We start from the raw sequence: 26,086 nt of genomic DNA on the forward strand, positions 1-26,086 counted from the left end.
CTTCCTCAGTATTCTCATGATACTATATGAGCCATAAAAGCCTCATGTATCAAATATAAAACAAAACATAAAACACATGTACAAATAGGCCTATAGGCTATATTTTTTCTAAAAGGTTCAATAAACTATTGCATTCATTTATTTTCTGACTATTTCATATGTCAAGCTTTACAGGGTTAAGAATTAAATAGAACTGTAAGTTAACAAGATGTAGTAGGCCTATATTAGACATGGAAGTGTGTTGTGATTTGATTCAAGTAGATTTGCATATCATGGTTGAATAAAACATGGAAGCTTATAATAGTACACCTAGCACAAATTTCACAGAAGAGAGAAAATCATGTTTTATACAAAACATGAAAGTGTGCATAAATGATGACGGATTGTCTATTTTGTGTGAACTGTCCCTTTAAGAAGGCTCAAACCCCACCAACTGGCGTTTATCTCTGTTCTCTGTCTATAAACTGACTGGGAGGTGATAAAGGGTAGCTTAGAAATGTACATGGTTTGGGGCAGGATGACTATTCAGAAATGAAAATAAAGATATCATGGCATATACAAGAAACACACACACACACACACACACACACACCACAAACTTATAAATAACTAAAAACAATATAACACAGACACACCAAGCTAAATGGGGGCACATCATTACTATAGACCTGACCCAACACTAAACCTTATTTGTTTTTATTTTAAAAAATATTTATTTTTATATATGAATGGTTTTTCCCTTTTTGTGAGCGCGCAGCGTAGGCGTTACGTCACTGAAGTCCTCCAACTCTGGGAAGATGCTGGTGTGTGTCTGCAAATAATAAAACCATAAAACAATACAAAGAAAAAATAGGCCGCTTCCTCTCTATCAGACATCTATTGGACAGACGGTCGTTGAAACAGACCAGCCATACAAGGTAAAACGATTTTTGGAAAAAAATCCTATTGTGGTTTATAATAAATTAGTGAATGCTCTTATATGGTACGGTTATTCAATATCTACATATATTGATATTCAAATAGCGCCTCTCATTTATTGTCGAATTTGCTGGACAGCTATTACTAACAAAAGAGGAGGCAAATGTGTTAAGCCATGCAATGGTGGAGAAGAAGGACATTGAGGGAGGATGCTCAGGATTGTGGCTGAGCGATTGCAGGGCTGAATTTGACGGAACATTAGGTTTAGTATATCCGTAATCTAAATTGTTCCGATATAATAATTGTAGTCTATGATTTTGCGCATTTGCAAGTCTTATTGACGTGGTGTGTGGCAAATACCGACGCTTCTGGTTGGTTTGTCAGCGCTGTGAACAGCCTTCACCTAAATACAGCAGCATTATTGAATCGACAGCGGTGGACACTGAATATCTGTTGTTTTAGAATATAAATAATCAGCGTAGTATCCATAATAACGTTGGCTTAGCCGTTGACATTAAATGTTTGATAACCTTGGAGTGTGAGTCTACAATAAAATCCCACCTTTCCTTCGATTCACTCATTTGGTGTGTAAGCGGGAGAAACATTATTACATTATCTAGCTTGTGAATTATTTTGTGTACGAGAGTATATCACGCCAGATTTCTATTGAGTAATGCATACTAATATTATGAACAATAGTAATGTTATAGTAGAAGTAGTGTGGAGGAAAAAAGCTTAACATCACTGACTGAACATATAGGCTAGCTTTTTTTGAAATCTCTGCTGTTTGTTGAAACCAGTGTCAAATATTTACTTTATTTGCTGTCTGGAATTGATTTTGAGTTTTTTAAAGGGCATTTTTAAACATGGCAAGTCTCAATATGAAGAATTCTAGCTGTAATAATTATATCTGTAAGTATACCTACTAAATCAAATTAGCATTACATACAAATATAGCTGCAAATTATGCACAAGATTATCATAAAACAATAAACACTAACTATATATTCGAATATACCGTTCTCTACAGTCTACTATCTTGGTAGATTTGGACAAATTTCTAGTTTTCTAGTCTTCACATTTGCAGAGCTGATTGTAGTGTTTTTAATCAAAAACACTTCAAAACTCAAATCTGAGACAGAGAATACCGATATCTGACAGTTACAGGTCAGGTTTTGTATCGTCACTGAACCCAACCCTGGATAGGCCCAGAATAAAATACATGGAAATGTATCAAACATTAGATATAATAAACTGAAATTAATCGAAGAGAACCCCCACATTTTAAATGGCTGGTGTATTTTTGCCCCAAAATTATGTATGTCTTGTGGTAGAGACTATCCTGCCATTTCTTATGTGATTATAATATTATTTTGTGTGTTTTGCCTTTTTATTTCATTTTACAGGCCACCATAGTTGCTCCATTTGACAGAAAAATACAGAAGACCGGTCTTTGCTTGGCAGATCACATTCCTTATACTTGAGATGAAAATGACCCGGCCTGTTTATTAGCACATTCCTTCACATAAAATTTTCGGTGGGTTCGCTTGCTTGCACTCAAAGCCTGCCAATATGTACGGAAGTTCACGCTCTGTGAGCAAAATGGACAGCAATCACGGTGGGGGTAGAAACAACCAGGGCAACTCTGGACGCTCGCCACGACTGCCTCGGTCACCCCGTATGACCCACCGTCGCACCAACAGCATGGTGGGCAGCGGCGGAGGCCCGGGCGGCTCTGGAGGCAAGACGCTGTCCATGGAGAACATTCAATCTCTTAATGCCGCCTACGCCACGTCGGGGCCGATGTACATGAGCGACAATGAGGTCGCAATCGGCACCTCCTCTGACCTCCCTAAAAGCGGCGTAGCGACAGGGCGCTTTGGAGGCAGCATTCCTTACGGGGTCCGAGGAACCGTTACAGGCAGCACGCCGGACATGGCCATGGTGCCTGCGGTGTCCACCGACTCTATGGGCTTTGGAGGGGAGATCCACGCGGCATCAACCGTCCCTCACTCGCTACGTCAGGCGAGGGACAACACCATCATGGAGCTCCAAGCCCAGCTTAAGGAGGTGCTGAGGGAGAATGAGCTCCTTCAGAAGGAGATTGAGGTGAAGGAGAGCAAGCTCAGCTCCTCCATGAGCTCCATCAAAAGCTTCTGGAGCCCGGAGCTGAAGAAGGAACGTGCACTGCGCAAAGACGAGGCGTCCAAAATAGCAGTGTGGAAGGAGCAGTACCGCGCTGTGCAAGACGAGACACATGTGGGTACATCTGGCAGGATATGCTTGTTTTTTAAATATAAATGGACGTTTATTGCTGATCGGAGAGCTGTTTTGCTGTTTCAGTGGGATTTAGGATTAAAGCGTGTGCTTAAAGGAATCTAGTTTTAAATTAGGATCTTAGATAAGTACTAAAAGTACTGTATATCTATAAAAGTGTACTTTTAAGGCCTGTTTACAACAAGGAGGGTAACTATACATTTTTTATAATTCTTCTAATTGTATAAGAATATGGAAGTCCACACCACCACTATAACGATAATGACACTGAGGAACGATTACATTGAAACCATTTTCAGAACATGTTTTGTCCAGCTGGTGAACAATAAAAACATTGACAGCCTATCAGAATCTGACTTTAAAGAGCTTGAGCATTTAAAGCGGCAGGAATTTAAACTGCAGTGCATGCTTATAATAAACATAAACAAATTACCGTACCTTGGTGTGGACGTTAATATAGTTAATGTTATAGTTGTCTTTATGGTTATAGATCTTGGTGTGAATGGGACTAAACCCTGATTCTGAATAAGTGCTTCCCATTTTACATACGCCTTGCACTATTCTGTGCCATTTGGTAGTATAAGAAGTGAAAGTAGTGTGTTCACACTGAAAAACTCATTGAGGCATAGAGCACTACGAATACATGAATGATGTACTTCATCAGCTAAAAAAATAAGGTCAGAATTTGTAACATACTTCTATACTATTACTATTCCTGCCATATGTTGTATATATGTGAATTATATATGTATGAATTTGTAACATACGACTATTACATGCTATCATATAACTCTTACCATTTCTGCCACATATATGGCATGAGACAAGAATAGTAAGAGTAGTAGTGCATTTATAGATTTATAGGAGTGAGAATTGCGTGATTAAAGATCCAGCTTATCTTCAGATGAGAAGGAAATGTCTACCTCTGCTGTGAGGTGATGCTAATGGCCAATCCTGAAATGGACATCCTGGTCCTGCTGTGTTCGGCTCACTGCCGAGTTGACTGCCTGAATTCCTGCAAGCCACAATATGTTCAATGTGCAATACATCTGAGCTAATAAAGGATGAAAGTCTGTTTTCTGATATTCAGTGGTTCTTTTAAATGTATGTTGAGATATGGATGAGTTTTGATAGTAGTGACAGTGGCGTAGTCCTCCATCTATGTTGCGTTTGAAACACTCCTCATATTTGAATGATCAGCTTCAAACTGTGATTCACTGCAACATGGCTGTCATGACAGATTTCCAGATGAAGGGGCATACAGCACTAAGCTAATGACGGCTTGGTTATTCACTCAAAGCATAATCAGCATTATCACACTCCTTACACCGTTCACTCGAGATTGAAATTAACACACGAATCATCAGAGAGCTCGGATTCTGTATGTGTTATTTGGTGATTCTTGGCAAGTAGTTTTGTGCCTGTTGGGCTTAATGAGACCTTACCATTAATTATGGCACAGTTGTGTATGTGTGTGTATGATTAAGAAAATTTATAATTACTGTTGTTCAGTCGCCTTTTGGCTAGTAAGAGTTATATGATAGCATGCTATTGCAAATACAATGAGAGTGTGAAATATTGAGGAGCTAGACATGTTAAAGATAGCGACAACACAACCACAGTATTGTTAGTGTTAACCACAACTAAAACTATTTAAAATTGGTAATTAAAATAAAGCTGAAATAATATACAGGGCCGTCCTTAGGGGGGTGTAACTGGGTGTAACCGGGCCCCGCGGCAAACGGACCGATGGGGACACCCCCATCCACCCCCACCTTGCACCGGGCCCGCATCAGCTAAGGACGGCCCTGTTTATATATATATATATATATATATATATATATATATATATATATGCCAAGCTAAACAATATCTAAAATGTGCAATATCTAGCACATGTTAGTTCACTTTCCAGGCTGTTTTAAACACACAGTATAAAATGGGGACATTTCTGATATAATTATGGCACAGTTGTGTATGTGTGTGTATGATTAAGAAAATTTATAATTACTGTTGTTCAGTCGCCTTTTGGCTGCCATCAAGTTTGCAGCATAGTAGTCGCATCTGAATGGATGAATTTGGAGTAAAGAAAGTTTGAGTCTTAGCATACATTCATTTCAGTTTTCTTGCCAACTTTACAACTGGTGTTAAAGGAAAGGAAAGGACATGACGTGTGGCCAAGTTTGGTGACCCATACTCAGAATTTGTGCTCTGGATTTCACCCATCCAAGTGCACACACACAGCAGTAAGTAGTGAACAAACACACACCCACATGGTAAACACACACACACGGAGCAGTGGGCAGCCATTTTTGCTGCGGTGCCCGGGGAGCAGTTGGGGGTTCGGTGCCTTGCTCAAGGGCATCTCAGTCGGATACTCGAACCCGCAACCTTTGGGTTGCAAGTCTGACTCTCTAGCCATCAGGCCACGACTGCCCCCGGACGAGTGTGTGATGAATTGTGTTGAGGGGCTTCTTAAAAGCACAATTCACCACAAAATGAAAATTCGGCCATTATTTATTCACTTTTGTTGTTGGAAACCTGAACACAAAAGGAAAAATTTTGTACTGGTTGCTCTTTAGATGGTCAGTAATTTGGGACTGAGGGTTTTAAGCTTAAAAAATATTCCAATTGAAATATTTCTTCCGAAGCCATATGATTGCTTTATGTGAGAAATAGATTGACATTTAAGCCTTGACAAATTATTGAGAGTTCATTAGAGAAATGGCGATGTCTAATTTGTTAATGAATGTTTATTTTGAGTCAGATCTTTTCAATTAATCACATGATCCTTTTCATAAAGCCTTAATGATTTGTTCAGAAATAATATGATTCAGTAAACAAGGTTAACAGCTCACTACAGGGGGAAATTATTAGTGAATAACAACAAAATTTTGGTTGTGTGTTATTTTAGTATTATTTATGTCTGTTATAGTATTTATTCATGTTTTGAATTAGCTTCTATTTTTATATTTCAGTATTTTAATTTCAGTAATTTTGTAATGTGTTTTTGTATTTTTTATTATTATAATATTATTATAAAATTATTTTTTACTAATTCAAGTTGTAGTAGTAGTTACAAATGAGATGTTTACATCATAACTGCTCTCAGTACTTACTCGTATTACTGCTTCTATGAAAGATGATGCTGTAGATTGAACTGTATTCAGTGATGAATAAAGAGAAGCCATAATAAATAATAGGATAACAGCTGATAAAATATCATGTGAAACTTCTTGGCTGTTAACTCTCCCTTATATCAGTTCTAAAATCTACAAATCTACACTGTAACTGGATAATGAACTACTTCTGTTTCAAATATTTAAAAAAAACATTTTGTGAGTAAATATTGCATATTATTCTCTTCTATCCATCATAGCACCTGCAGACAAGCGTGCAGGCACTGCAGGCCGAGCTGCGTATCCAGCGCGACTTGAACCAGCTACTCCAGCCACCTGGAGAGCCGCTGGCCTGCGAGCCCAGCGAGGAGCAGGAGCGGCAAGCTCGAGAGGTGTTCTTGCTCCGCCGTACCCTGGAGGAGATGGAGGTTCGCCTGGAGACCCAACGGCAGACACTAGTTGCTCGTGATGAGTCAGTAAAAAAACTCCTGGAGATGTTGCACTGCAAGGGACCCTCTTCTAAAGCCAGTGAAGAGGATCACGAGCGCACACGTCGCCTCGCAGATGCCGAGATGCATGCACACCACCTGGAGAACCTTCTAGAACAGCGTGATAAAGAGCTAGCAGCTTTGAGAGAGGTGTGTGATAGCTAGAGTTCAAAATATAAATAAAAAAAGATGAAATTATATAATATGCTAAAAACAGTGTTACATATGGCACATTACAGTATATTCCAGGTTAATAATTGCATTACTTTCACAGTGGGTCTTCACTTGTATCTAACTGCACTCAGAAATGCCTTGTAAACAAACAGCATCATGCTGTGTTTCTACAGTGCATATGCACTATGAAGGCACCCAGCATGCAATGCAGCATGAATAGAGCATAATTACAAATAAGTGTTTTTTTTTATTTTTAAATATCGTTAACTGCTATAAAACAAATTTGAACAAGTAACATTTTTAAACTGTATTTTGACAATACAGTTTGAATAATTTTTGCTGAAATGACAAGCCTCATATAAAATGAATAGCAAATAAAACGGCTCATTCAATATTTAGTGCAACTTCCTGAGGTTGACAGCCAACATTTTCTGAAGGTTAAGCAAAAAGTTTCAGGCCCTATTTGTGGTAAGTGCCATATACATTTATCTGACTGCAGTGAATTAAAGCAGAAAGAACTATTCTCTCTTCATGCTCCATTATAGCACATTCAGTAGCATAATGACCACAGCTATTCTCCTCAAAGCACAAAAAAGTAGGATACTTAATTGAACTAGATAGCAGGAGACCGTATTTGTACCTATAACAGAGTACAGCTCCTGCAATGTGATAGAGAATTCAGCCAAAACTAAACAGCGCTGCTCTCCCTCAAGGTATGATGAAATATCTGAGAGCTCTATTTCTGGCACTGGTGTGAAGGAAGTGCCAACCATGTGTCTTTAATTCCAGGAACTGCATCGCCGCCTCGAGGGGACGCCAGAGACTACGAAAACCAAAGCTCTTCAGACTGTAATTGAGATGAAGGTAGTACTTTAGCTCCGATTTTAATTAATGTGACTGTTTACATATGATGACAGCAACCACATTTATGCTTTGTCTATTAAAAGCATATACAAATTCATGTAAAATATCAAACAGTATTTCATGCTATACAATTATAAAGCTTTAAGGGATACCCTTGTGAAAAAGAAATACACTTTAGCATAATTTGAATAAGAGTGCTTATTACGGAACTAATATACTTTAAAAGAATATACAAGAATATATATAAGTGCAAACTGACTGTAACGTTTTTCGAACAGTTAATTTAATGTTAACTGCAATTAAGTGAAGATGTATTTAGCTGAAAATACATTAGCTGTAAATTAGCTGAACTTTAAAATGCTTTTTTTCCCACTTAGGTAGAACTTTCATAATTACAAATATGGTTAAAGTGAAATATGGTTTAAGCGTACTGACAAATTTAATGACTTCTATTAAAAGTTGAATATTATGTAGTTTAATATATTTGTAATTACACATTTGCAATGACAAAGTTCCAGTTTAGTACATTTAAAATATATTAACTTGAAATATAATATCAAATTACACTAGTTAAAATTATTATCAAGTATTTTACAGATGTACTTAAAATAAAGTACTTTAGTATGTATCAAAATAAGTGTACTTCTTTAAAGCATGATAGAAGATTATTAAAAAATGATTTAAAATGTACTTTAAAACTTTTAATTTGACATTATTAGAATGTGCACATTTTAAAAGTTATAAAACATAGTCATGAAAGTGACACTTAAGTGGCCTTTTGATTCATTAATATTATATTATCTGCCAGTAAAGTTATTTTTTAATATACGTTTAAGATTTGAAGAACACTACAAGATCACATTCAATACAATTAAGCACACTTCTTTTTCACAAGAGATAGTTCAGCTAAAAAGGTCTAAAAAAGCCAAAAATTCTATCATCATTTACTCACCTTCATGTTGTTGCAGACTTGCATGATTTCCGTTCTTCTGTTGAAGATATTAAAGAAACAGTTCACCCAAAAATAAAAATTCTGTCATCATTTACTCACCGTAAAATTGTTCCAAACCTGTAGGAATTTCTTTCTTTTGAACATGAAAAAAAAATGTTTTGATGAATTTTGGTAACCAAAAATTTGCTGGTAGCTATTGAGTTCCATAGTTCATGTTTCATAGAATGAAAGTAAATGGTAACCAAATATGGCACAACAGAAAAGTAGCATAAAGTTGTATGTTCAAATTTTGCACACTGGGATTGGTTGATAGACACCAATGATGTCTGACATCATATTTTTGATGCGTCTCACAGGATTCTCAGATCAGTTCTCTAGAGCGGGGCCTCAGAGAGCTGGAGGACCAGGTCATGATGCTCCGCTCCAATAGCATGCTTAGCTGTGAGGAACGGCAGGAGGAGGCCAAGCAGATGGAGGTCTACCGTAACCACACCAAGTTCATGAAGAACAAGGTACTGCACGGTCTGCTTTAGAAGGACACATCTGGATTAGTCTTACATGTGAATAACAAACCTTGAATAATTCTGTTATGTAGATGGACCAAGTTAAGCAAGACCTTTCCAGGAAGGACACTCAGCTCCTTGGCTTGCAGACCAAGCTGGAGACCTTGACTAACCAGTTCTCTGACAGCAAACAGCATATTGAAGTGCTCAAAGAGTCTCTGACTGCCAAAGAACAACGTGCTGCTATTCTACAGACAGAGGTAGTAGATCACACCAGTGGTTGGTCTTCACCCAACACACCATCAGAATCTCTGACCAGTGCATACAACGGTTTTGCAGGTGGATGCTCTGAGGTTGCGTCTGGAGGAGAAGGAGACCATGTTAAACAAAACGAGTAAGCAAATCCAGGAAATGTCCGAAGAAAAGAGCACACTCAATGGAGAAATCCATGATCTGAAGGACATGCTGGAGGTCAAGGAGCGTAAAGTTAATGTACTTCAGAAAAAAGTGAGGACTGCATTTCACCAATACAATTCATTTTTATTTTATTTTACTTTTCATTAGAGGGAACTGTTGATAACAATGAACAAAATGTTATATTACCACACGTGTCAGAATTTAGTCACCATATCCACTATCCTTAAAAATACTGAAAGTACAAAAGTCATACATGTCGTACATTACAAAACAACTATGAGAACCTAATGAATAATTAATACTGGTAAACTAATGATAAAGATATAAATCAGAGAGACACTGATTTAAAGATAAAGGCAGATCATAAAAATAATATCTACAAATATAATAATAATAAATAATTGTAAAAAAAATAAACATACAACAATAATAATGAGAATATACAAAATAAAATAAAGAAAAAAGTTAAAAGAAAAAGAAAAAATATATAATAGAACTAATAATAAATAAACATACAACAATACTACTACTTCTACTAATAATAATACTATTACAGCTGCTACTACTTCTTCTACTGCTGCTAAAAATAATAAAACAAAGAAAAATAAATGAATAAAAATACAAATGATGACTAACCCAGCTTATTCATATTCATGTTCTCTATATTACTTTAAACATTAACAAAGAACAAAAAATAGGAAGACAACAATCCTGAGTAAAATGAAAATGATATTCACCAATACAATACAATACAAAACAATAATTTCTACCAAAATATCACAGTTACTGCAGTTATTGTTACTGTAAAACCATAGTAAATTATTATTGGTTTTATTATAAATAAATATAATTTATAATTATAATTATTAATATATATTATTAATATTAATATATTAATATAATTATATAATTTATATAATTATTTTATTATTTATTATTATATCACACATACTGGTAAAAAATGTATAACCTGAATGCACTGTAAGTCGCTTTGGATAAAAGCGTCTGCTAAATGCATAAATTATTATTATTATTAATTATTAAATTAATTATTATTATAAATGGATTCATGGTATTTTAGCAGAAACAAATGATTACTTTTGTGGATTTTCATATAGCCACATCCAAAAATAGCACTTTTTAATACTAAAATACTAGATTAAAATTAATTTTATGTCAAAATGATTCAGGTCTAAAAATATGTATCTGTACATATATGTAAAATATGCATATTGGTGAATTGCGAAACTATAAAAGCATAGTTTTTTGGCTGAGGAAGAGCAATTAATTACTAACACTTATTATTAAGTATCTTGAATAAAGTATTTTCCCAAAGTGGTGGGGAGAAGTGCGTGAGATGTTTTGGGTTAAGCTGTGCCATTGGCTCAATTTATAGCTTTTCCTTCAAATGCAGGAAATACTTTTAAAAATACTCTTAGAAAATGTTGAGAATTCACTACATTAAAAGTTTGGATGTTTATGAAAATGTCAATTCACATAAATCTTATATCAACTCCTGTGTTTCAGATTGAAAACTTGCAGGAGCAGCTGAGGGATAAAGAGAAGCAGATGAGCAGTCTTAGAGAGAGGGTGAAGTCCCTACAGACAGACACGTCTAATACAGACACGGCCCTCACTACACTGGAGGACTCACTGGCTGAGAAGGTGAGGATCACCTCTAGAGGACACTATAACACACCACCGGACTACAGGACAAATCATTGGTGCACTTCCAAATGACATCAGCATGGTCGTAGTCTGGAGTCGAAACATCTGTGCTTAGTTATAAACATTTCATGCTCGTTGTGTATGCTTTCTTTTTGGCACCGTGATGTTAATGTGTCCACTTGTAAACAGGAACGTATTATTGAGCGCCTGAAGGAGCAACGTGACCGCGAGGAGCGAGAGAAGACAGAGGAGCTGGACAGCAGTAAAAAAGAGCTGAGGGAATTAAAGGAGAAAGTCAGCATGCTGCAGGGAGACCTGTCAGACAGAGAGGTTAGAGATCACCAAACAGTCCTGAAAGACGAGTGGAAGCACCATTAAAAACACATAACAAGATTTTCAGCTGTAGAACAACGTGCAGCTATGAACTGTGCAAAATACACTACACAAAACATTGTATTTTTGTCTTTTATTCAGTAATAATATTAATTTATATACAGTATATACTGTATATATATACACATATATACATATATTTGTAAAATATAAAAAAGATCCATATACTATATTAAAACTTAACAAAGAATATATCCTGAGTTTCTTTTTCGTACTTCATTGGCAAATAGATTAAAAATACAAAATATATTAAAGTTTATGCTTAAAATAAAAAATATTATTGGCCAGTGAAGTTGAGATAAATAAACTTAATTCAAGATATATTCTCTGAAAACAAGTTTTAATATCTTGTGAAATTTTGCTCTCAAGTAAATCTTAAAATATTTAATATTAAACATATTAAAAATAAAGTCGTATCACAATTTTGCATTTCAAGTTAATCTATGTTGTAGTGTTATTTTAGGATTATTTATAGTTTGTATTAATATTTAGAATTTTTTAAAATATATTTTCAGTTTTCATTTTAGTTTATTTTTTAGTCATTTTGTCATGTGCTTTTTCAATTCTATTAGTTTTATTTCTATTTGCTTATAGTTCAATATTTCAGTTGGCAAAAATGTGTTTAATAGTTAGTAGTTAATAATAACCCTGCTAAGTACTACTAGAACACAACACAAAATACTGATTAAGAATTTTTTTTTACATTTATTATGAAAATAATACATTTTATTTAATAAATAAAGGTTTTGATTTCTCTAATATGTGTAATAAAATACTTTGGAGAAACTATTCACATAAGTTAGTCAATCTCGAAACATGCTTTTAAGCAGATATCCTATTTGACAGGTTGGTTGAGTGCCTGTCAAAACAGATAAACCGTCATGCCGTGAGCTTCTAAAGTTACATGTATACTACAAGTGTTTGATGGCTCTATACCCGGGACTTCATTGCTGAGTTTGGTTTCAGACTTCTCTGCTGGACCTCAAAGAGCATGCGTCGTCGCTGGCCTCATCTGGCTTGAAGAAAGACTCCAAACTGAAAAGCCTAGATATCGCCCTTGAGCAGAGGAGGGAGGAATGCATTAAACTTGAGAACCAACTAAAGAAGGTGAGCAAAGGCATATTTATTCAAAAGATTTGTACCTTATATACAAATAGAATTCCAGCTAGCTACTGTATCTACCATGATTTTAAGAAAACTTGAATGGCTGTGGAAATTCATTGGTCAAAAAATGTGGGAACCCAGTGCTTAGTATAAATATGAAAACCGGAACGTAGCTAAAAGGCAAAAAAACAAATGGGAGCGTAAGCAAGGCTGTATATATGTGAGTTTGTGTTTATATCATGGTAATCTATTAGGTCCAGAGTGCCGCAGCCAATGCACAGGCCAACGCAGAGATATCTGAGAGGATTTCTTCACTTGAAGCTGATGTGGCCAGACACAGGGAAGACTCCGCCAAAGCCCAGGCTGAAGTTGATCGTCTACTGGACATCCTGCGTCAGATGGAGAATGAGAAGAACGACAAGGACAGAAAAATCAGTGAGCTGGAGAGGTCAGTCTGTTTCCCTGATTGGCTTGACTTGGTGTCCCCTCTTTTTTTTTAAACGTGATTATTTGTCGCGTTGGTGAAGCAGTACAAACGTGTTACATCTTTATCAATTTTTGCTATTTAAGCATCACTGTCAAAACTTTTTCAGTGTCTGCGTTTGGCGAGGTTGATGTTTTGACTGGGCTTCTTTCCCCCTCTTTGAGTTTTGCTTTGAAGCACTGATCAAGTGCTTTTTTTCTCACACTGAGTGGCCTTTGAACTTCTGCTTTTTGTCTCCCTTTTTTCACTTTTTCACCTGGAAATGTGTACCTAGTGTGGCTTCCAGGTTAGTAAATACATGTGTACTTCCACACACATAAATGGAGTAAAATCTGTTTAAGACCCCATGAAATCAAAGTTTCATGTAGCTTTTAGACAACTTTATCCTAGTGTATACTTAAAAGTTGAAAGACCTAAAAGTAAAAAAAAAAAAAAAAAAAAATTTTTTTGAAGATGTGCATTTAAAATTGACAGTTTTTCTCTTCCAGGAAAACTGGCCAAAAGTATTAATGACACATCCTGAAGTAATTCAGTTTTCTGGGGATGCACCAATATTAAAATTCTGGACAATAAATATTTTCATCTTGTGGCCAATAACCGATAAATTCTACACTATTTTGTCAAAATAAATTAAAAGTAAAACTCTAAAAATTTAAATAAATCATTTTAAATGCTACAAGTGATTTTAGGCATCCCAACTATATAATGTATAGTATGAAAAATTGCTATTCATTTTGAGATTTGCTAAAGATTACACTTAACAGTGTTAAATTATTTTTAAAGATTAACTTTAAATTAGTTTTAGATGACAAATCTGGAAAATGAACATAAAAAACTTAATATTAAAAATGTATATTTATTATATAATCCAATAAAATTACATATCTTATAATTTATCTGATATCAGATCAATTAAAAAAAAAGCAGATTAAGCGGATATGGTACCTATTATCATGCATAAATTTTGTCCAATCACAAGCTCTCTAGAAGGAGATTGCCCCGCCCCCTAATCCCACTTTACACTGTCAAGAAAGTTCATGGATGACGTAAATAAAGTGATTTGCCTAATTAAAAAAAATAATCATACAAAAAAACAAGCCCTTCATTATGTCCCACGGAAGACTGTTTTCGTCAAATGATTTCATGGGGTTTTAAGTGAAAACAAAGAAATGGAATGTATTTTGCTCCTCTGTAAAATCGCTGTTTTAGCTTTATGACTAGCACAAGGAAGTTATTATTTATGTGATCAGGCTTGGTGATATTTATTAACTAATAATAAAACCAGCTATCTTTTTCCAGCTATTAAATAGTCCCCTCCACCCCAAATCTTTTAAACTCTTTATTTTACTATTAAACCCCAGAGAGTTCCTCTCACAAGCGCTTCATATTTATGTTTCAGGCAAATGAAAGAGCAGAGTAAGAAGTCCTCTGGCAAACACAAGGAGCCATCAGGGAAGGGCAGAAATGTCAACGATGGCCCACAGCAGGTGAGACTTACAGAGATAGTAATGACAGCTTTGTCATAAGCTCCTCTGTTTTGACAGATCGCTGTATATTTAAACATTGTCAAACTGTGCTGGTGTGCATATGATGAGCTGAACCCCGTCTATCCCAGGAGTCACTGCGGCAGAAGGCAGAGCGCATCGAGGAGCTGGAGGAGGCTCTCAGAGAGAGCGTTCAAATCACTGCTGAGAGGGAGATGTTGCTGGCGCAGGAGGAGGCCGCACGAACCCACCAAGAGAAACAGGTCAATACTATAAGACTTACTATTTCAGAATCGACTATTCATTGGGTTGTGTGAATGACTAGTTGACTATTCCATGCATCTACAAAAACTATGATATACCACCCTAAAAATGTTCTTGACACAAGATGCTCAAAATAACAGTGAGTGGTGATGCAGTTGTCAAAGATGTCTGTCTCTGTGTTTATGTGGTGATAGTGCTTTTAAGCGGATGAATTTAAAGATGCAACTTCTCAGAGGGTGGTTTACTGTGAAAACTGTCTAAAAGCTAAAGCGCAGCATGCTGGTTCTCACCTCAGCAAACTCCCAAGCTGACTTGATATGATTTAAAATAAGACAAAATGAGCATTAAAATAAACCAAAAACTTTAATATATGATGAAGCCAAATTGTAGTCAAGTGTGATTTCCAGACCTAGAAAAGTAAAAATAATAAAAGTAAATGAATAAAATCTTAAAACTCCATTTTAACTCCATTATAATAATCACATTTTTTATTGGGTGAAAATCGTAAGTAAAAATATTTTTAAATATCTTTTATTCTTAAAGGGATAGTTCACCCAAAAATGAAAATTAAGTCATCATTTACTCACCTTTGTGTTCTTCTAATGCCGTATGCCCTTCTTTCTTTTTTGGACCACAAAAGGAAATTTAAAAAAAAATGTCCCGTGCGTGTTTGTCCTTATAATGGCAGTGTACGACAATCAACATCAAGCTTTTAAAAATTAATATCTATGATCGTATACCCACAGAGCACTTGGAATATACGGCATGTGTTGCATGGGACCGCTCTGTGATTCTTTTGCATCTTTTTAAAAGCTTCATGTTAATCGCCATACACTACCATTTAATGGACAAACATGCACGGGACTTTTTTTTTTTTATCTCTTTTTTGTGGTCCAAAAAAGAAAGAATGGCATACAGCATTAGAACAACACAAGGGAGAGTAAATTATGATAAATGATGAACTATCCATTGAATAATTTTCCAGTTAATAGCAGGAAACTAGAAAGCCATGGGGTCTTCAAATATTGTTGTAGACAATGGAGGGCCTTGGAGTCAAAAAAGTTGAGAACCACTAGCATGCTAATCAAAGCACCACCACTAAAAATATCAAGAGAAAAATAAAAGTTTTTCATCCATGCTTGTATTTCCCTACTGTAGAAATAAAAGGTGAGGCCAGGTGAGGCTGGTTTTTGGAACATGGTAGTCAGTTTTTTGTTGGTCGAAGGTAGTCTGCCAGGACTAACCAACTTGAACAAGATGTTCAACCAGATTGAACTCTGCCTCTCTAGCTGGTGGACCATCTAGATTAGCTTGGACCAGCTAGAAACCATTTAATACCAGAAGCTAATATCAGAAGCTAGTTTTGCCTGAATTTTTGCAGTAGAGATTAGCTGATTTCTTATCAAAATGTTTAGAATCAGTTTCTGGAATTTGCAATATGCAAAGTCATTTTACTTTTTTTTTTTTTGCAAAAAACACGTTAGTTAAGGTGCAGTCACACTAGCAAAAATTTGGCATGCAAAAAAGACCATTGTCGATACACTCTGAAAAATAAAGGTTCTTTATTGGCATCTATATTTCCATGAAGAAACTTTATCATCCATTGAATCTTTCCATTGCACAAAAGGTGGAAAAAATGTTCTTTAGATACCTAAAATGTTCCTCACACTAAGAAAAAATGGTTCCTTTAAGAACTGTTCAAGAAGGGTTCTGTGGGGAACCCAGAATGGTTGTTCTATGGCATCTCTGCCAAAACTCCCTTTTGGAACCTTAATTTTTAAGAGCGTAGCGTGTAGCGATGAAGCACAGGTCACACAGAAGTCACTTTCAAACCAAGCAGCTTGTTGGTCAATGTGGCAAATTCACGTGACCAACTTGAACATGATGTGGAAAATGCGAAGGCAAAATCTTTCATACTCACGCAGCATTCCCGATCACGTGGATTCCTTTTGAAATGACTGGATTTCACCCTCGAAAATTCCCCAAACAGAGCGATAAATGTGACAACACATTCAGTCAATTTGTGAAGTACAGAATAAACAGTAACAAATAAGTTCCCTTTCAGTCAGTCACGTTCGACGTTACGTCAGTCGTGACTGACGAATTGGGATCTCGCCCGAGAGCCCAATCACCTTCGAGTGTTAACTAAACAAGCCAATGACAGTTGGCGTGCGTGTTTCGCCACGCGCACCCCGCCCCGCAGCGCGGGTATAAAAGGAGAGCGCGTGCAAACACACATCAGTTTTTCGCTGAGGAGCCGAGACTATGTGCCCCGGCCGTACAGCGGTGGTACAGCAACTGTGGCGACGGAACGTAACGTCTCCGTTCCCTCCTTCAGGGAACGAGGGTTACACAAGTAACCTAGACGTTCCCTTTCAGTCAGTCACGTTCGACGTTACGTCAGTCGTGACTGACGAATTGGGATCTCGCCCGAGAGCCCAATCACCTTCGAGTGTTAACTAAACAAGCCAATGACAGTTGGCGTGCGTGTTTCGCCACGCGCACCCCGCCCCGCAGCGCGGGTATAAAAGGAGAGCGCGTGCAAACACACATCAGTTTTTCGCTGAGGAGCCGAGACTATGTGCCCCGGCCGTACAGCGGTGGTACAGCAACTGTGGCGACGGAACGTAACGTCTCCGTTCCCTCCTTCAGGGAACGAGGGTTACACAAGTAACCTAGACGTTCCCTTTCAGTCAGTCACGTTCGACGTTACGTCAGTCGTGACTGACGAATTGGGATCTCGCCCGAGAGCCCAATCACCTTCGAGTGTTAACTAAACAAGCCAATGACAGTTGGCGTGCGTGTTTCGCCACGCGCACCCCGCCCCGCAGCGCGGGTATAAAAGGAGAGCGCGTGCAAACACACATCAGTTTTTCGCTGAGGAGCCGAGACTATGTGCCCCGGCCGTACAGCGGTGGTACAGCAACTGTGGCGACGGAACGTAACGTCTCCGTTCCCTCCTTCAGGGAACGAGGGTTACACAAGTAACCTAGACGTTCCCTTTCAGTCAGTCACGTTCGACGTTACGTCAGTCGTGACTGACGAATTGGGATCTCGCCCGAGAGCCCAATCACCTTCGAGTGTTAACTAAACAAGCCAATGACAGTTGGCGTGCGTGTTTCGCCACGCGCACCCCGCCCCGCAGCGCGGGTATAAAAGGAGAGCGCGTGCAAACACACATCAGTTTTTCGCTGAGGAGCCGAGACTATGTGCCCCGGCCGTACAGCGGTGGTACAGCAACTGTGGCGACGGAACGTAACGTCTCCGTTCCCTCCTTCAGGGAACGAGGGTTACACAAGTAACCTAGACGTTCCCTTTCAGTCAGTCACGTTCGACGTTACGTCAGTCGTGACTGACGAATTGGGATCTCGCCCGAGAGCCCAATCACCTTCGAGTGTTAACTAAACAAGCCAATGACAGTTGGCGTGCGTGTTTCGCCACGCGCACCCCGCCCCGCAGCGCGGGTATAAAAGGAGAGCGCGTGCAAACACACATCAGTTTTTCGCTGAGGAGCCGAGACTATGTGCCCCGGCCGTACAGCGGTGGTACAGCAACTGTGGCGACGGAACGTAACGTCTCCGTTCCCTCCTTCAGGGAACGAGGGTTACACAAGTAACCTAGACGTTCCCTTTCAGTCAGTCACGTTCGACGTTACGTCAGTCGTGACTGACGAATTGGGATCTCGCCCGAGAGCCCAATCACCTTCGAGTGTTAACTAAACAAGCCAATGACAGTTGGCGTGCGTGTTTCGCCACGCGCACCCCGCCCCGCAGCGCGGGTATAAAAGGAGAGCGCGTGCAAACACACATCAGTTTTTCGCTGAGGAGCCGAGACTATGTGCCCCGGCCGTACAGCGGTGGTACAGCAACTGTGGCGACGGAACGTAACGTCTCCGTTCCCTCCTTCAGGGAACGAGGGTTACACAAGTAACCTAGACGTTCCCTTTCAGTCAGTCACGTTCGACGTTACGTCAGTCGTGACTGACGAATTGGGATCTCGCCCGAGAGCCCAATCACCTTCGAGTGTTAACTAAACAAGCCAATGACAGTTGGCGTGCGTGTTTCGCCACGCGCACCCCGCCCCGCAGCGCGGGTATAAAAGGAGAGCGCGTGCAAACACACATCAGTTTTTCGCTGAGGAGCCGAGACTATGTGCCCCGGCCGTACAGCGGTGGTACAGCAACTGTGGCGACGGAACGTAACGTCTCCGTTCCCTCCTTCAGGGAACGAGGGTTACACAAGTAACCTAGACGTTCCCTTTCAGTCAGTCACGTTCGACGTTACGTCAGTCGTGACTGACGAATTGGGATCTCGCCCGAGAGCCCAATCACCTTCGAGTGTTAACTAAACAAGCCAATGACAGTTGGCGTGCGTGTTTCGCCACGCGCACCCCGCCCCGCAGCGCGGGTATAAAAGGAGAGCGCGTGCAAACACACATCAGTTTTTCGCTGAGGAGCCGAGACTATGTGCCCCGGCCGTACAGCGGTGGTACAGCAACTGTGGCGACGGAACGTAACGTCTCCGTTCCCTCCTTCAGGGAACGAGGGTTACACAAGTAACCTAGACGTTCCCTTTCAGTCAGTCACGTTCGACGTTACGTCAGTCGTGACTGACGAATTGGGATCTCGCCCGAGAGCCCAATCACCTTCGAGTGTTAACTAAACAAGCCAATGACAGTTGGCGTGCGTGTTTCGCCACGCGCACCCCGCCCCGCAGCGCGGGTATAAAAGGAGAGCGCGTGCAAACACACATCAGTTTTTCGCTGAGGAGCCGAGACTATGTGCCCCGGCCGTACAGCGGTGGTACAGCAACTGTGGCGACGGAACGTAACGTCTCCGTTCCCTCCTTCAGGGAACGAGGGTTACACAAGTAACCTAGACGTTCCCTTTCAGTCAGTCACGTTCGACGTTACGTCAGTCGTGACTGACGAATTGGGATCTCGCCCGAGAGCCCAATCACCTTCGAGTGTTAACTAAACAAGCCAATGACAGTTGGCGTGCGTGTTTCGCCACGCGCACCCCGCCCCGCAGCGCGGGTATAAAAGGAGAGCGCGTGCAAACACACATCAGTTTTTCGCTGAGGAGCCGAGACTATGTGCCCCGGCCGTACAGCGGTGGTACAGCAACTGTGGCGACGGAACGTAACGTCTCCGTTCCCTCCTTCAGGGAACGAGGGTTACACAAGTAACCTAGACGTTCCCTTTCAGTCAGTCACGTTCGACGTTACGTCAGTCGTGACTGACGAATTGGGATCTCGCCCGAGAGCCCAATCACCTTCGAGTGTTAACTAAACAAGCCAATGACAGTTGGCGTGCGTGTTTCGCCACGCGCACCCCGCCCCGCAGCGCGGGTATAAAAGGAGAGCGCGTGCAAACACACATCAGTTTTTCGCTGAGGAGCCGAGACTATGTGCCCCGGCCGTACAGCGGTGGTACAGCAACTGTGGCGACGGAACGTAACGTCTCCGTTCCCTCCTTCAGGGAACGAGGGTTACACAAGTAACCTAGACGTTCCCTTTCAGTCAGTCACGTTCGACGTTACGTCAGTCGTGACTGACGAATTGGGATCTCGCCCGAGAGCCCAATCACCTTCGAGTGTTAACTAAACAAGCCAATGACAGTTGGCGTGCGTGTTTCGCCACGCGCACCCCGCCCCGCAGCGCGGGTATAAAAGGAGAGCGCGTGCAAACACACATCAGTTTTTCGCTGAGGAGCCGAGACTATGTGCCCCGGCCGTACAGCGGTGGTACAGCAACTGTGGCGACGGAACGTAACGTCTCCGTTCCCTCCTTCAGGGAACGAGGGTTACACAAGTAACCTAGACGTTCCCTTTCAGTCAGTCACGTTCGACGTTACGTCAGTCGTGACTGACGAATTGGGATCTCGCCCGAGAGCCCAATCACCTTCGAGTGTTAACTAAACAAGCCAATGACAGTTGGCGTGCGTGTTTCGCCACGCGCACCCCGCCCCGCAGCGCGGGTATAAAAGGAGAGCGCGTGCAAACACACATCAGTTTTTCGCTGAGGAGCCGAGACTATGTGCCCCGGCCGTACAGCGGTGGTACAGCAACTGTGGCGACGGAACGTAACGTCTCCGTTCCCTCCTTCAGGGAACGAGGGTTACACAAGTAACCTAGACGTTCCCTTTCAGTCAGTCACGTTCGACGTTACGTCAGTCGTGACTGACGAATTGGGATCTCGCCCGAGAGCCCAATCACCTTCGAGTGTTAACTAAACAAGCCAATGACAGTTGGCGTGCGTGTTTCGCCACGCGCACCCCGCCCCGCAGCGCGGGTATAAAAGGAGAGCGCGTGCAAACACACATCAGTTTTTCGCTGAGGAGCCGAGACTATGTGCCCCGGCCGTACAGCGGTGGTACAGCAACTGTGGCGACGGAACGTAACGTCTCCGTTCCCTCCTTCAGGGAACGAGGGTTACACAAGTAACCTAGACGTTCCCTTTCAGTCAGTCACGTTCGACGTTACGTCAGTCGTGACTGACGAATTGGGATCTCGCCCGAGAGCCCAATCACCTTCGAGTGTTAACTAAACAAGCCAATGACAGTTGGCGTGCGTGTTTCGCCACGCGCACCCCGCCCCGCAGCGCGGGTATAAAAGGAGAGCGCGTGCAAACACACATCAGTTTTTCGCTGAGGAGCCGAGACTATGTGCCCCGGCCGTACAGCGGTGGTACAGCAACTGTGGCGACGGAACGTAACGTCTCCGTTCCCTCCTTCAGGGAACGAGGGTTACACAAGTAACCTAGACGTTCCCTTTCAGTCAGTCACGTTCGACGTTACGTCAGTCGTGACTGACGAATTGGGATCTCGCCCGAGAGCCCAATCACCTTCGAGTGTTAACTAAACAAGCCAATGACAGTTGGCGTGCGTGTTTCGCCACGCGCACCCCGCCCCGCAGCGCGGGTATAAAAGGAGAGCGCGTGCAAACACACATCAGTTTTTCGCTGAGGAGCCGAGACTATGTGCCCCGGCCGTACAGCGGTGGTACAGCAACTGTGGCGACGGAACGTAACGTCTCCGTTCCCTCCTTCAGGGAACGAGGGTTACACAAGTAACCTAGACGTTACCTTCTGTTTATGTCTTAAAAAGATGGAAGAGCTCCTGGGAGCGATGGAGAAAGTGAAGCTGGAGCTGGAGTCCATGAAGGCCAAGATGTCGTCCACCCAGCAGTCTCTGGCTGAGAAAGAAGCTCATCTGACTACACTGAGGGCCGAGAGGAGGCGACACCTGGAGGAGGTGCTCGAGATGAAGTACGTTATCAACTTTCTTTGTACATCTTATCATAACAGTGCTTGCAAAGAAACCAAAAACTGTGAATCAATAGAGACTGAAAGGATGAAGTGGTTTTGTAGATGTTTTGTGAAATTAAAATCTTATTTTGCATGGGGAAGATGCAGGCCATATTCCATACAGTTTGCTCTGTTCCTGAATGTTTTTATGCTGTTTTATACATTAATAAATCAAGACGGTGACTAAACGGCCAATTTTGCATTGGCCTTCATAGCAGCATGAAAAACAATAGTTTTATTCAGATTTTAAACAAAGGATATACTGAAAGCGGGCAACATGACAATACAAGAGCGCTTCCATTCTGTTCTAATGAACGAAGCTGTCACTGCTAGTTTACATAGTTTCATGCATCTGCGTACAGCATGAGCTTGTTGACTGTCCGTATACAGAATTCTTCCATTATAATCAATAAAGCTGCAACAATGCAGAATAAATCTCTTATTTACACCATATTTACATTTAAGGAGCATTCTAGTTTTGTCGCTCGCTTGCAGTGTACATATATTTGATGTTAGACCATATGCAATAAAAATTAGTGGTCTATTGATTTCATACAGTGGATTTTGACCTATTGGTAATTAACAGGATTAGTTAGTTGCAATCATAATCTTAAATATTTATTCATTAAATGAACACATGCAGTCTAGTCAGTGTCATGCATGAACGTGTACAATATAACATGTAGGAACAGCAACAAACATCAGACTGTAAAGATTTAAAATATATTTCATCTTCGACTGCCATTTGTGCAGGATGCACATTTGCTATGTGTTATATAATGAACTTGAGATCTAAATAAATTGCTTTTCCAGATCACATATTTAAATCATTAAATAACCATCTTTCACATGAGAGCTCATTCTGAGGTCACTTTGGCAAGCTGTAGTGTTAATAATATAAATCAGTTAAAAGAGAGTAAACGGAGATAAACATCACGACAGAAAAATAGGCTGTAAAACTTTAACTAGGTATATTTTTTCGTGCCATGTGTTTGTGCAGATAATAAATGCAGAGGATGATTCATTCTGCACGTGGCTTGTTCTGTTTGCTATTTCTGTCTCCACACTTCAGCCCTGCTCCTTGGAATCTGTTGAAAAACCGAGAATAAGCAAGCTATTTCAGTCTTTCTGAGACAATTATGCGCCATCATTTTGACCAAATCCATACTCCCTTGGAGATGTTTTGTACTTGTTAGGGATGTAACGATTACCGGTTTGACGATAAATCATGATAAAATTCCCCACGGTTAGTATTACCGTTTCATATTTTAATTATCATTAATACCGTATTAGATTACCGCGATTTGAACAACTCGTGATAAATAAATACTGTCCAGCATAATGCACAGTTTTAAGTAACAGTCTCACGTGCGCACAGCAGCAGAGTAGTTTCGTTTTGAGTGAAAACAGGGCGGAAAAGCTGGGAGGTTTTAAAAGAGTGACATACAAATGAATATATGAATGAATTAATTATATGAATGTACCTCTGAAGGTTCTGACTGTCTTCAGAAACGATTCGATGGCATTTTGTTTTCATCTTCGCTCCATGTAATACCTAAAGGAAGTGTTCTTAATCGCAATACAGCTTTGTCCACGGAAGTTACGAGAAACAGCTCTAATTCAGCTTTTCCATAAGCGCCACCTGCTGTCAGCATTGAAAGCCGCCGCTGAATTCCAGAGTTAGTGCCGAGCGTGGGCAGAGAGGAATTGGAAGGGGCTGTCGTGAAGAGACAGGCCTATGATCCGAGAGAGCCTAGGCAGAGAGCCGACCAGAGTCCTAGAGGGGCAGGTGGGTAAAAAGGGGAGGGTGACAAAAACAGGAACGCCAGACCAACTAGACTACAAAAATAAACAAAACAAGACTGAGTCAGAAAATACAGCATGCACTGAGACGATCTGAACTACAGCACAACACATTACGGACTGACACAAGACAGCAACCATGAGGGCAAGATAAAGGGAAGATAATGAGGACAAAACGGTGTGCAGGTGAGGAGGGAGAATTAGCTAACAGGTATAACGAGAGGGGCGGGGTAAACACCAGGATGACAGCAGAACACATGGCGAGCGTCAAAACAAAAGGCCATGTGCTCCATGACAACAAAGCCTAAGCAGACCCCACCGAGATCGTGACATTAAACTGTTGTCAGTCAAGTTGTCATTTAATATCCAAACATCATTGGTAATGTTATTGTTTTAGTGATTATGCAAACAAAAAGATTTTATTTGTTGTTTGTTGATTTTTAAATATAAAACTTGGTGAAGTGATTTATGTGTCGGTACTTTTTGAACATCGCCAGCACATTTTAACAATACTGTGATAATACTGATAACCATGATAATTTTGGTCACTATAATCGTGATAAGAAATTTTCATACCGTTACATCCCTAGTACTTGTGAAAGCAAACATCCTTTAACCTGCTCCGTCCAGTGTTGTAAGACTCCTGGTCATCGTCAATGAGGTCAATTGCTTTGAAGAGCATTTCCACAGTACTTCTGTAAAATGCTGTTTGACATCGAGCTTGGACTACTAATAATTTCAACCAGAGTTATGGTTTTGAAAATTTTGTTTTATTTTTGCATTTTTGTTCTTAATTTGAATTAGTTTTAATAGTGTGCAATTACTACTTCTACTACTACTACTACTATTAATAATAAAATGCTTTTTGACATTTGGCTTGGATTTCTAATAATTTCAACCAGTGATATTATAGTTTTGAAAATTTAATTTTGTCTTATTTTTTTATTCTAGTTACCAATTTAATGAGTTTTAATAGTGTGCAATTAATAATAATAATAATAATTATAATAATAATAAAGTGCTGTTTGGCTTTGGACTTAGACTTCTAATCATTTAAACCAGGGGTATTATAGTTTTAAATGTAATACATTTTTTTAAATTCACTTTAATCATCTGCCGTTATTATTTTTATAATGATATGTATATCATAATAATAGTATAATGATAAATGCTTTTTGACATTTGCCGTTGATTTCTACTCATTTCAGCCAAGGTTAATATAGTTTTGAAAATGTAATTACTTTATTTTATTTTTGTTCTTAATTGTAATAATAATAATAATAATAATAATAATACTTTAATAGTAAATAAAATAATAATAGTAATAATAATAATAAATTCTGTTTGACTTTGGCCATTGACTTCTAATCATTTAAACCAGGGTTATTATAGTTTAGATCATTTAATTTAATTTCGTTTTATTTGAAATAGTTTTAATAATAATAATTATTATTACTATATAGATATGTTTTTAATTTAGTTTAGTTAATTTAGTTTAATTTAGTAAATTTTGTTACATAACTTGATTTCAACAATTGTAATTCACAGACAGGAGGCTCTGCTGGCAGCCATAAGTGAGAAAGATGCTAACATAGCCTTGCTGGAGCTGTCTTCATCCAAAAAAAAGAAGACACAAGAGGAAGTGGCCCAGCTGCGGAGGGAGAAGGACCGTTTGGTGCAGCAGCTCAAACAGCAGGTACGGACTGCGTCACAAGACTTCGACCGAGCATATCTGTTTGTCCTCAAGGTCAAGTTGTTTGTTTGCTTTAAATCAACGATCATAGAGAGAACTTAAAAGGCCTAGACCAGGGCTGCCCAAACTCGGTCCTGGAGGGCCGGTGTCCTGCAGAGTTTAGCTCCAAACCTAATC

At 39.8% G+C, this 26,086-nt stretch overlaps 2 protein-coding genes across 8 annotated transcripts in view; one reads left to right on the top strand and one right to left on the bottom strand.

Moving 5' to 3' along the window:
- Positions 1-783: 783 nt before the first annotated feature.
- The window catches only part of LOC107696249 (ELKS/Rab6-interacting/CAST family member 1-like), a 30,661-nt gene continuing 5,358 nt past the window's right edge, over positions 784-26,086 (top strand). For 4 of the 7 annotated variants that reach the window (XM_016496508.1, XM_016496503.1, XM_016496506.1 and 1 more), the window contains exons 1-16: positions 784-917; positions 2,325-3,177; positions 6,575-6,952; positions 7,766-7,840; positions 9,149-9,304; positions 9,388-9,555; positions 9,635-9,802; positions 11,240-11,377; positions 11,570-11,710; positions 12,740-12,880; positions 13,132-13,325; positions 13,636-13,647; positions 14,761-14,848; positions 14,977-15,108; positions 22,214-22,374; positions 25,765-25,912. In XM_016496508.1, the coding sequence (XP_016351994.1) occupies positions 2,491-3,177; positions 6,575-6,952; positions 7,766-7,840; positions 9,149-9,304; positions 9,388-9,555; positions 9,635-9,802; positions 11,240-11,377; positions 11,570-11,710; positions 12,740-12,880; positions 13,132-13,325; positions 13,636-13,647; positions 14,761-14,848; positions 14,977-15,108; positions 22,214-22,374; positions 25,765-25,912 (2,787 nt within the window). In that variant the 5' untranslated portion in view covers positions 784-917; positions 2,325-2,490. Of the gene's footprint in view, positions 918-1,431; positions 1,457-2,324; positions 3,178-6,574; positions 6,953-7,765; positions 7,841-9,148; positions 9,305-9,387; positions 9,556-9,634; positions 9,803-11,239; positions 11,378-11,569; positions 11,711-12,739; positions 12,881-13,131; positions 13,326-13,635; positions 13,648-14,760; positions 14,849-14,976; positions 15,109-22,213; positions 22,375-25,764; positions 25,913-26,086 lie in introns of those variants that run through there. The other 3 variants (XM_016496509.1, XM_016496507.1, XM_016496504.1) reach the window with 2 other exon arrangements.
- The window catches only part of LOC107696251 (mitochondrial inner membrane protease subunit 2), a 115,183-nt gene continuing 112,501 nt past the window's right edge, over positions 23,405-26,086 (bottom strand). Inside the window, exon 6 of the mRNA XM_016496516.1 lies at positions 23,405-23,501. Within this exon, the coding sequence (XP_016352002.1) occupies positions 23,463-23,501 (39 nt within the window). The 3' untranslated portion in view covers positions 23,405-23,462. The remainder of the gene's footprint in view (positions 23,502-26,086) is intronic.

This window comes from Sinocyclocheilus anshuiensis, unplaced genomic scaffold (genome assembly GCF_001515605.1).
Source record: "Sinocyclocheilus anshuiensis isolate Anshui unplaced genomic scaffold, SAMN03320099.WGS_v1.1 scaffold778, whole genome shotgun sequence".
Lineage (NCBI taxonomy): Eukaryota > Metazoa > Chordata > Actinopteri > Cypriniformes > Cyprinidae > Sinocyclocheilus > Sinocyclocheilus anshuiensis.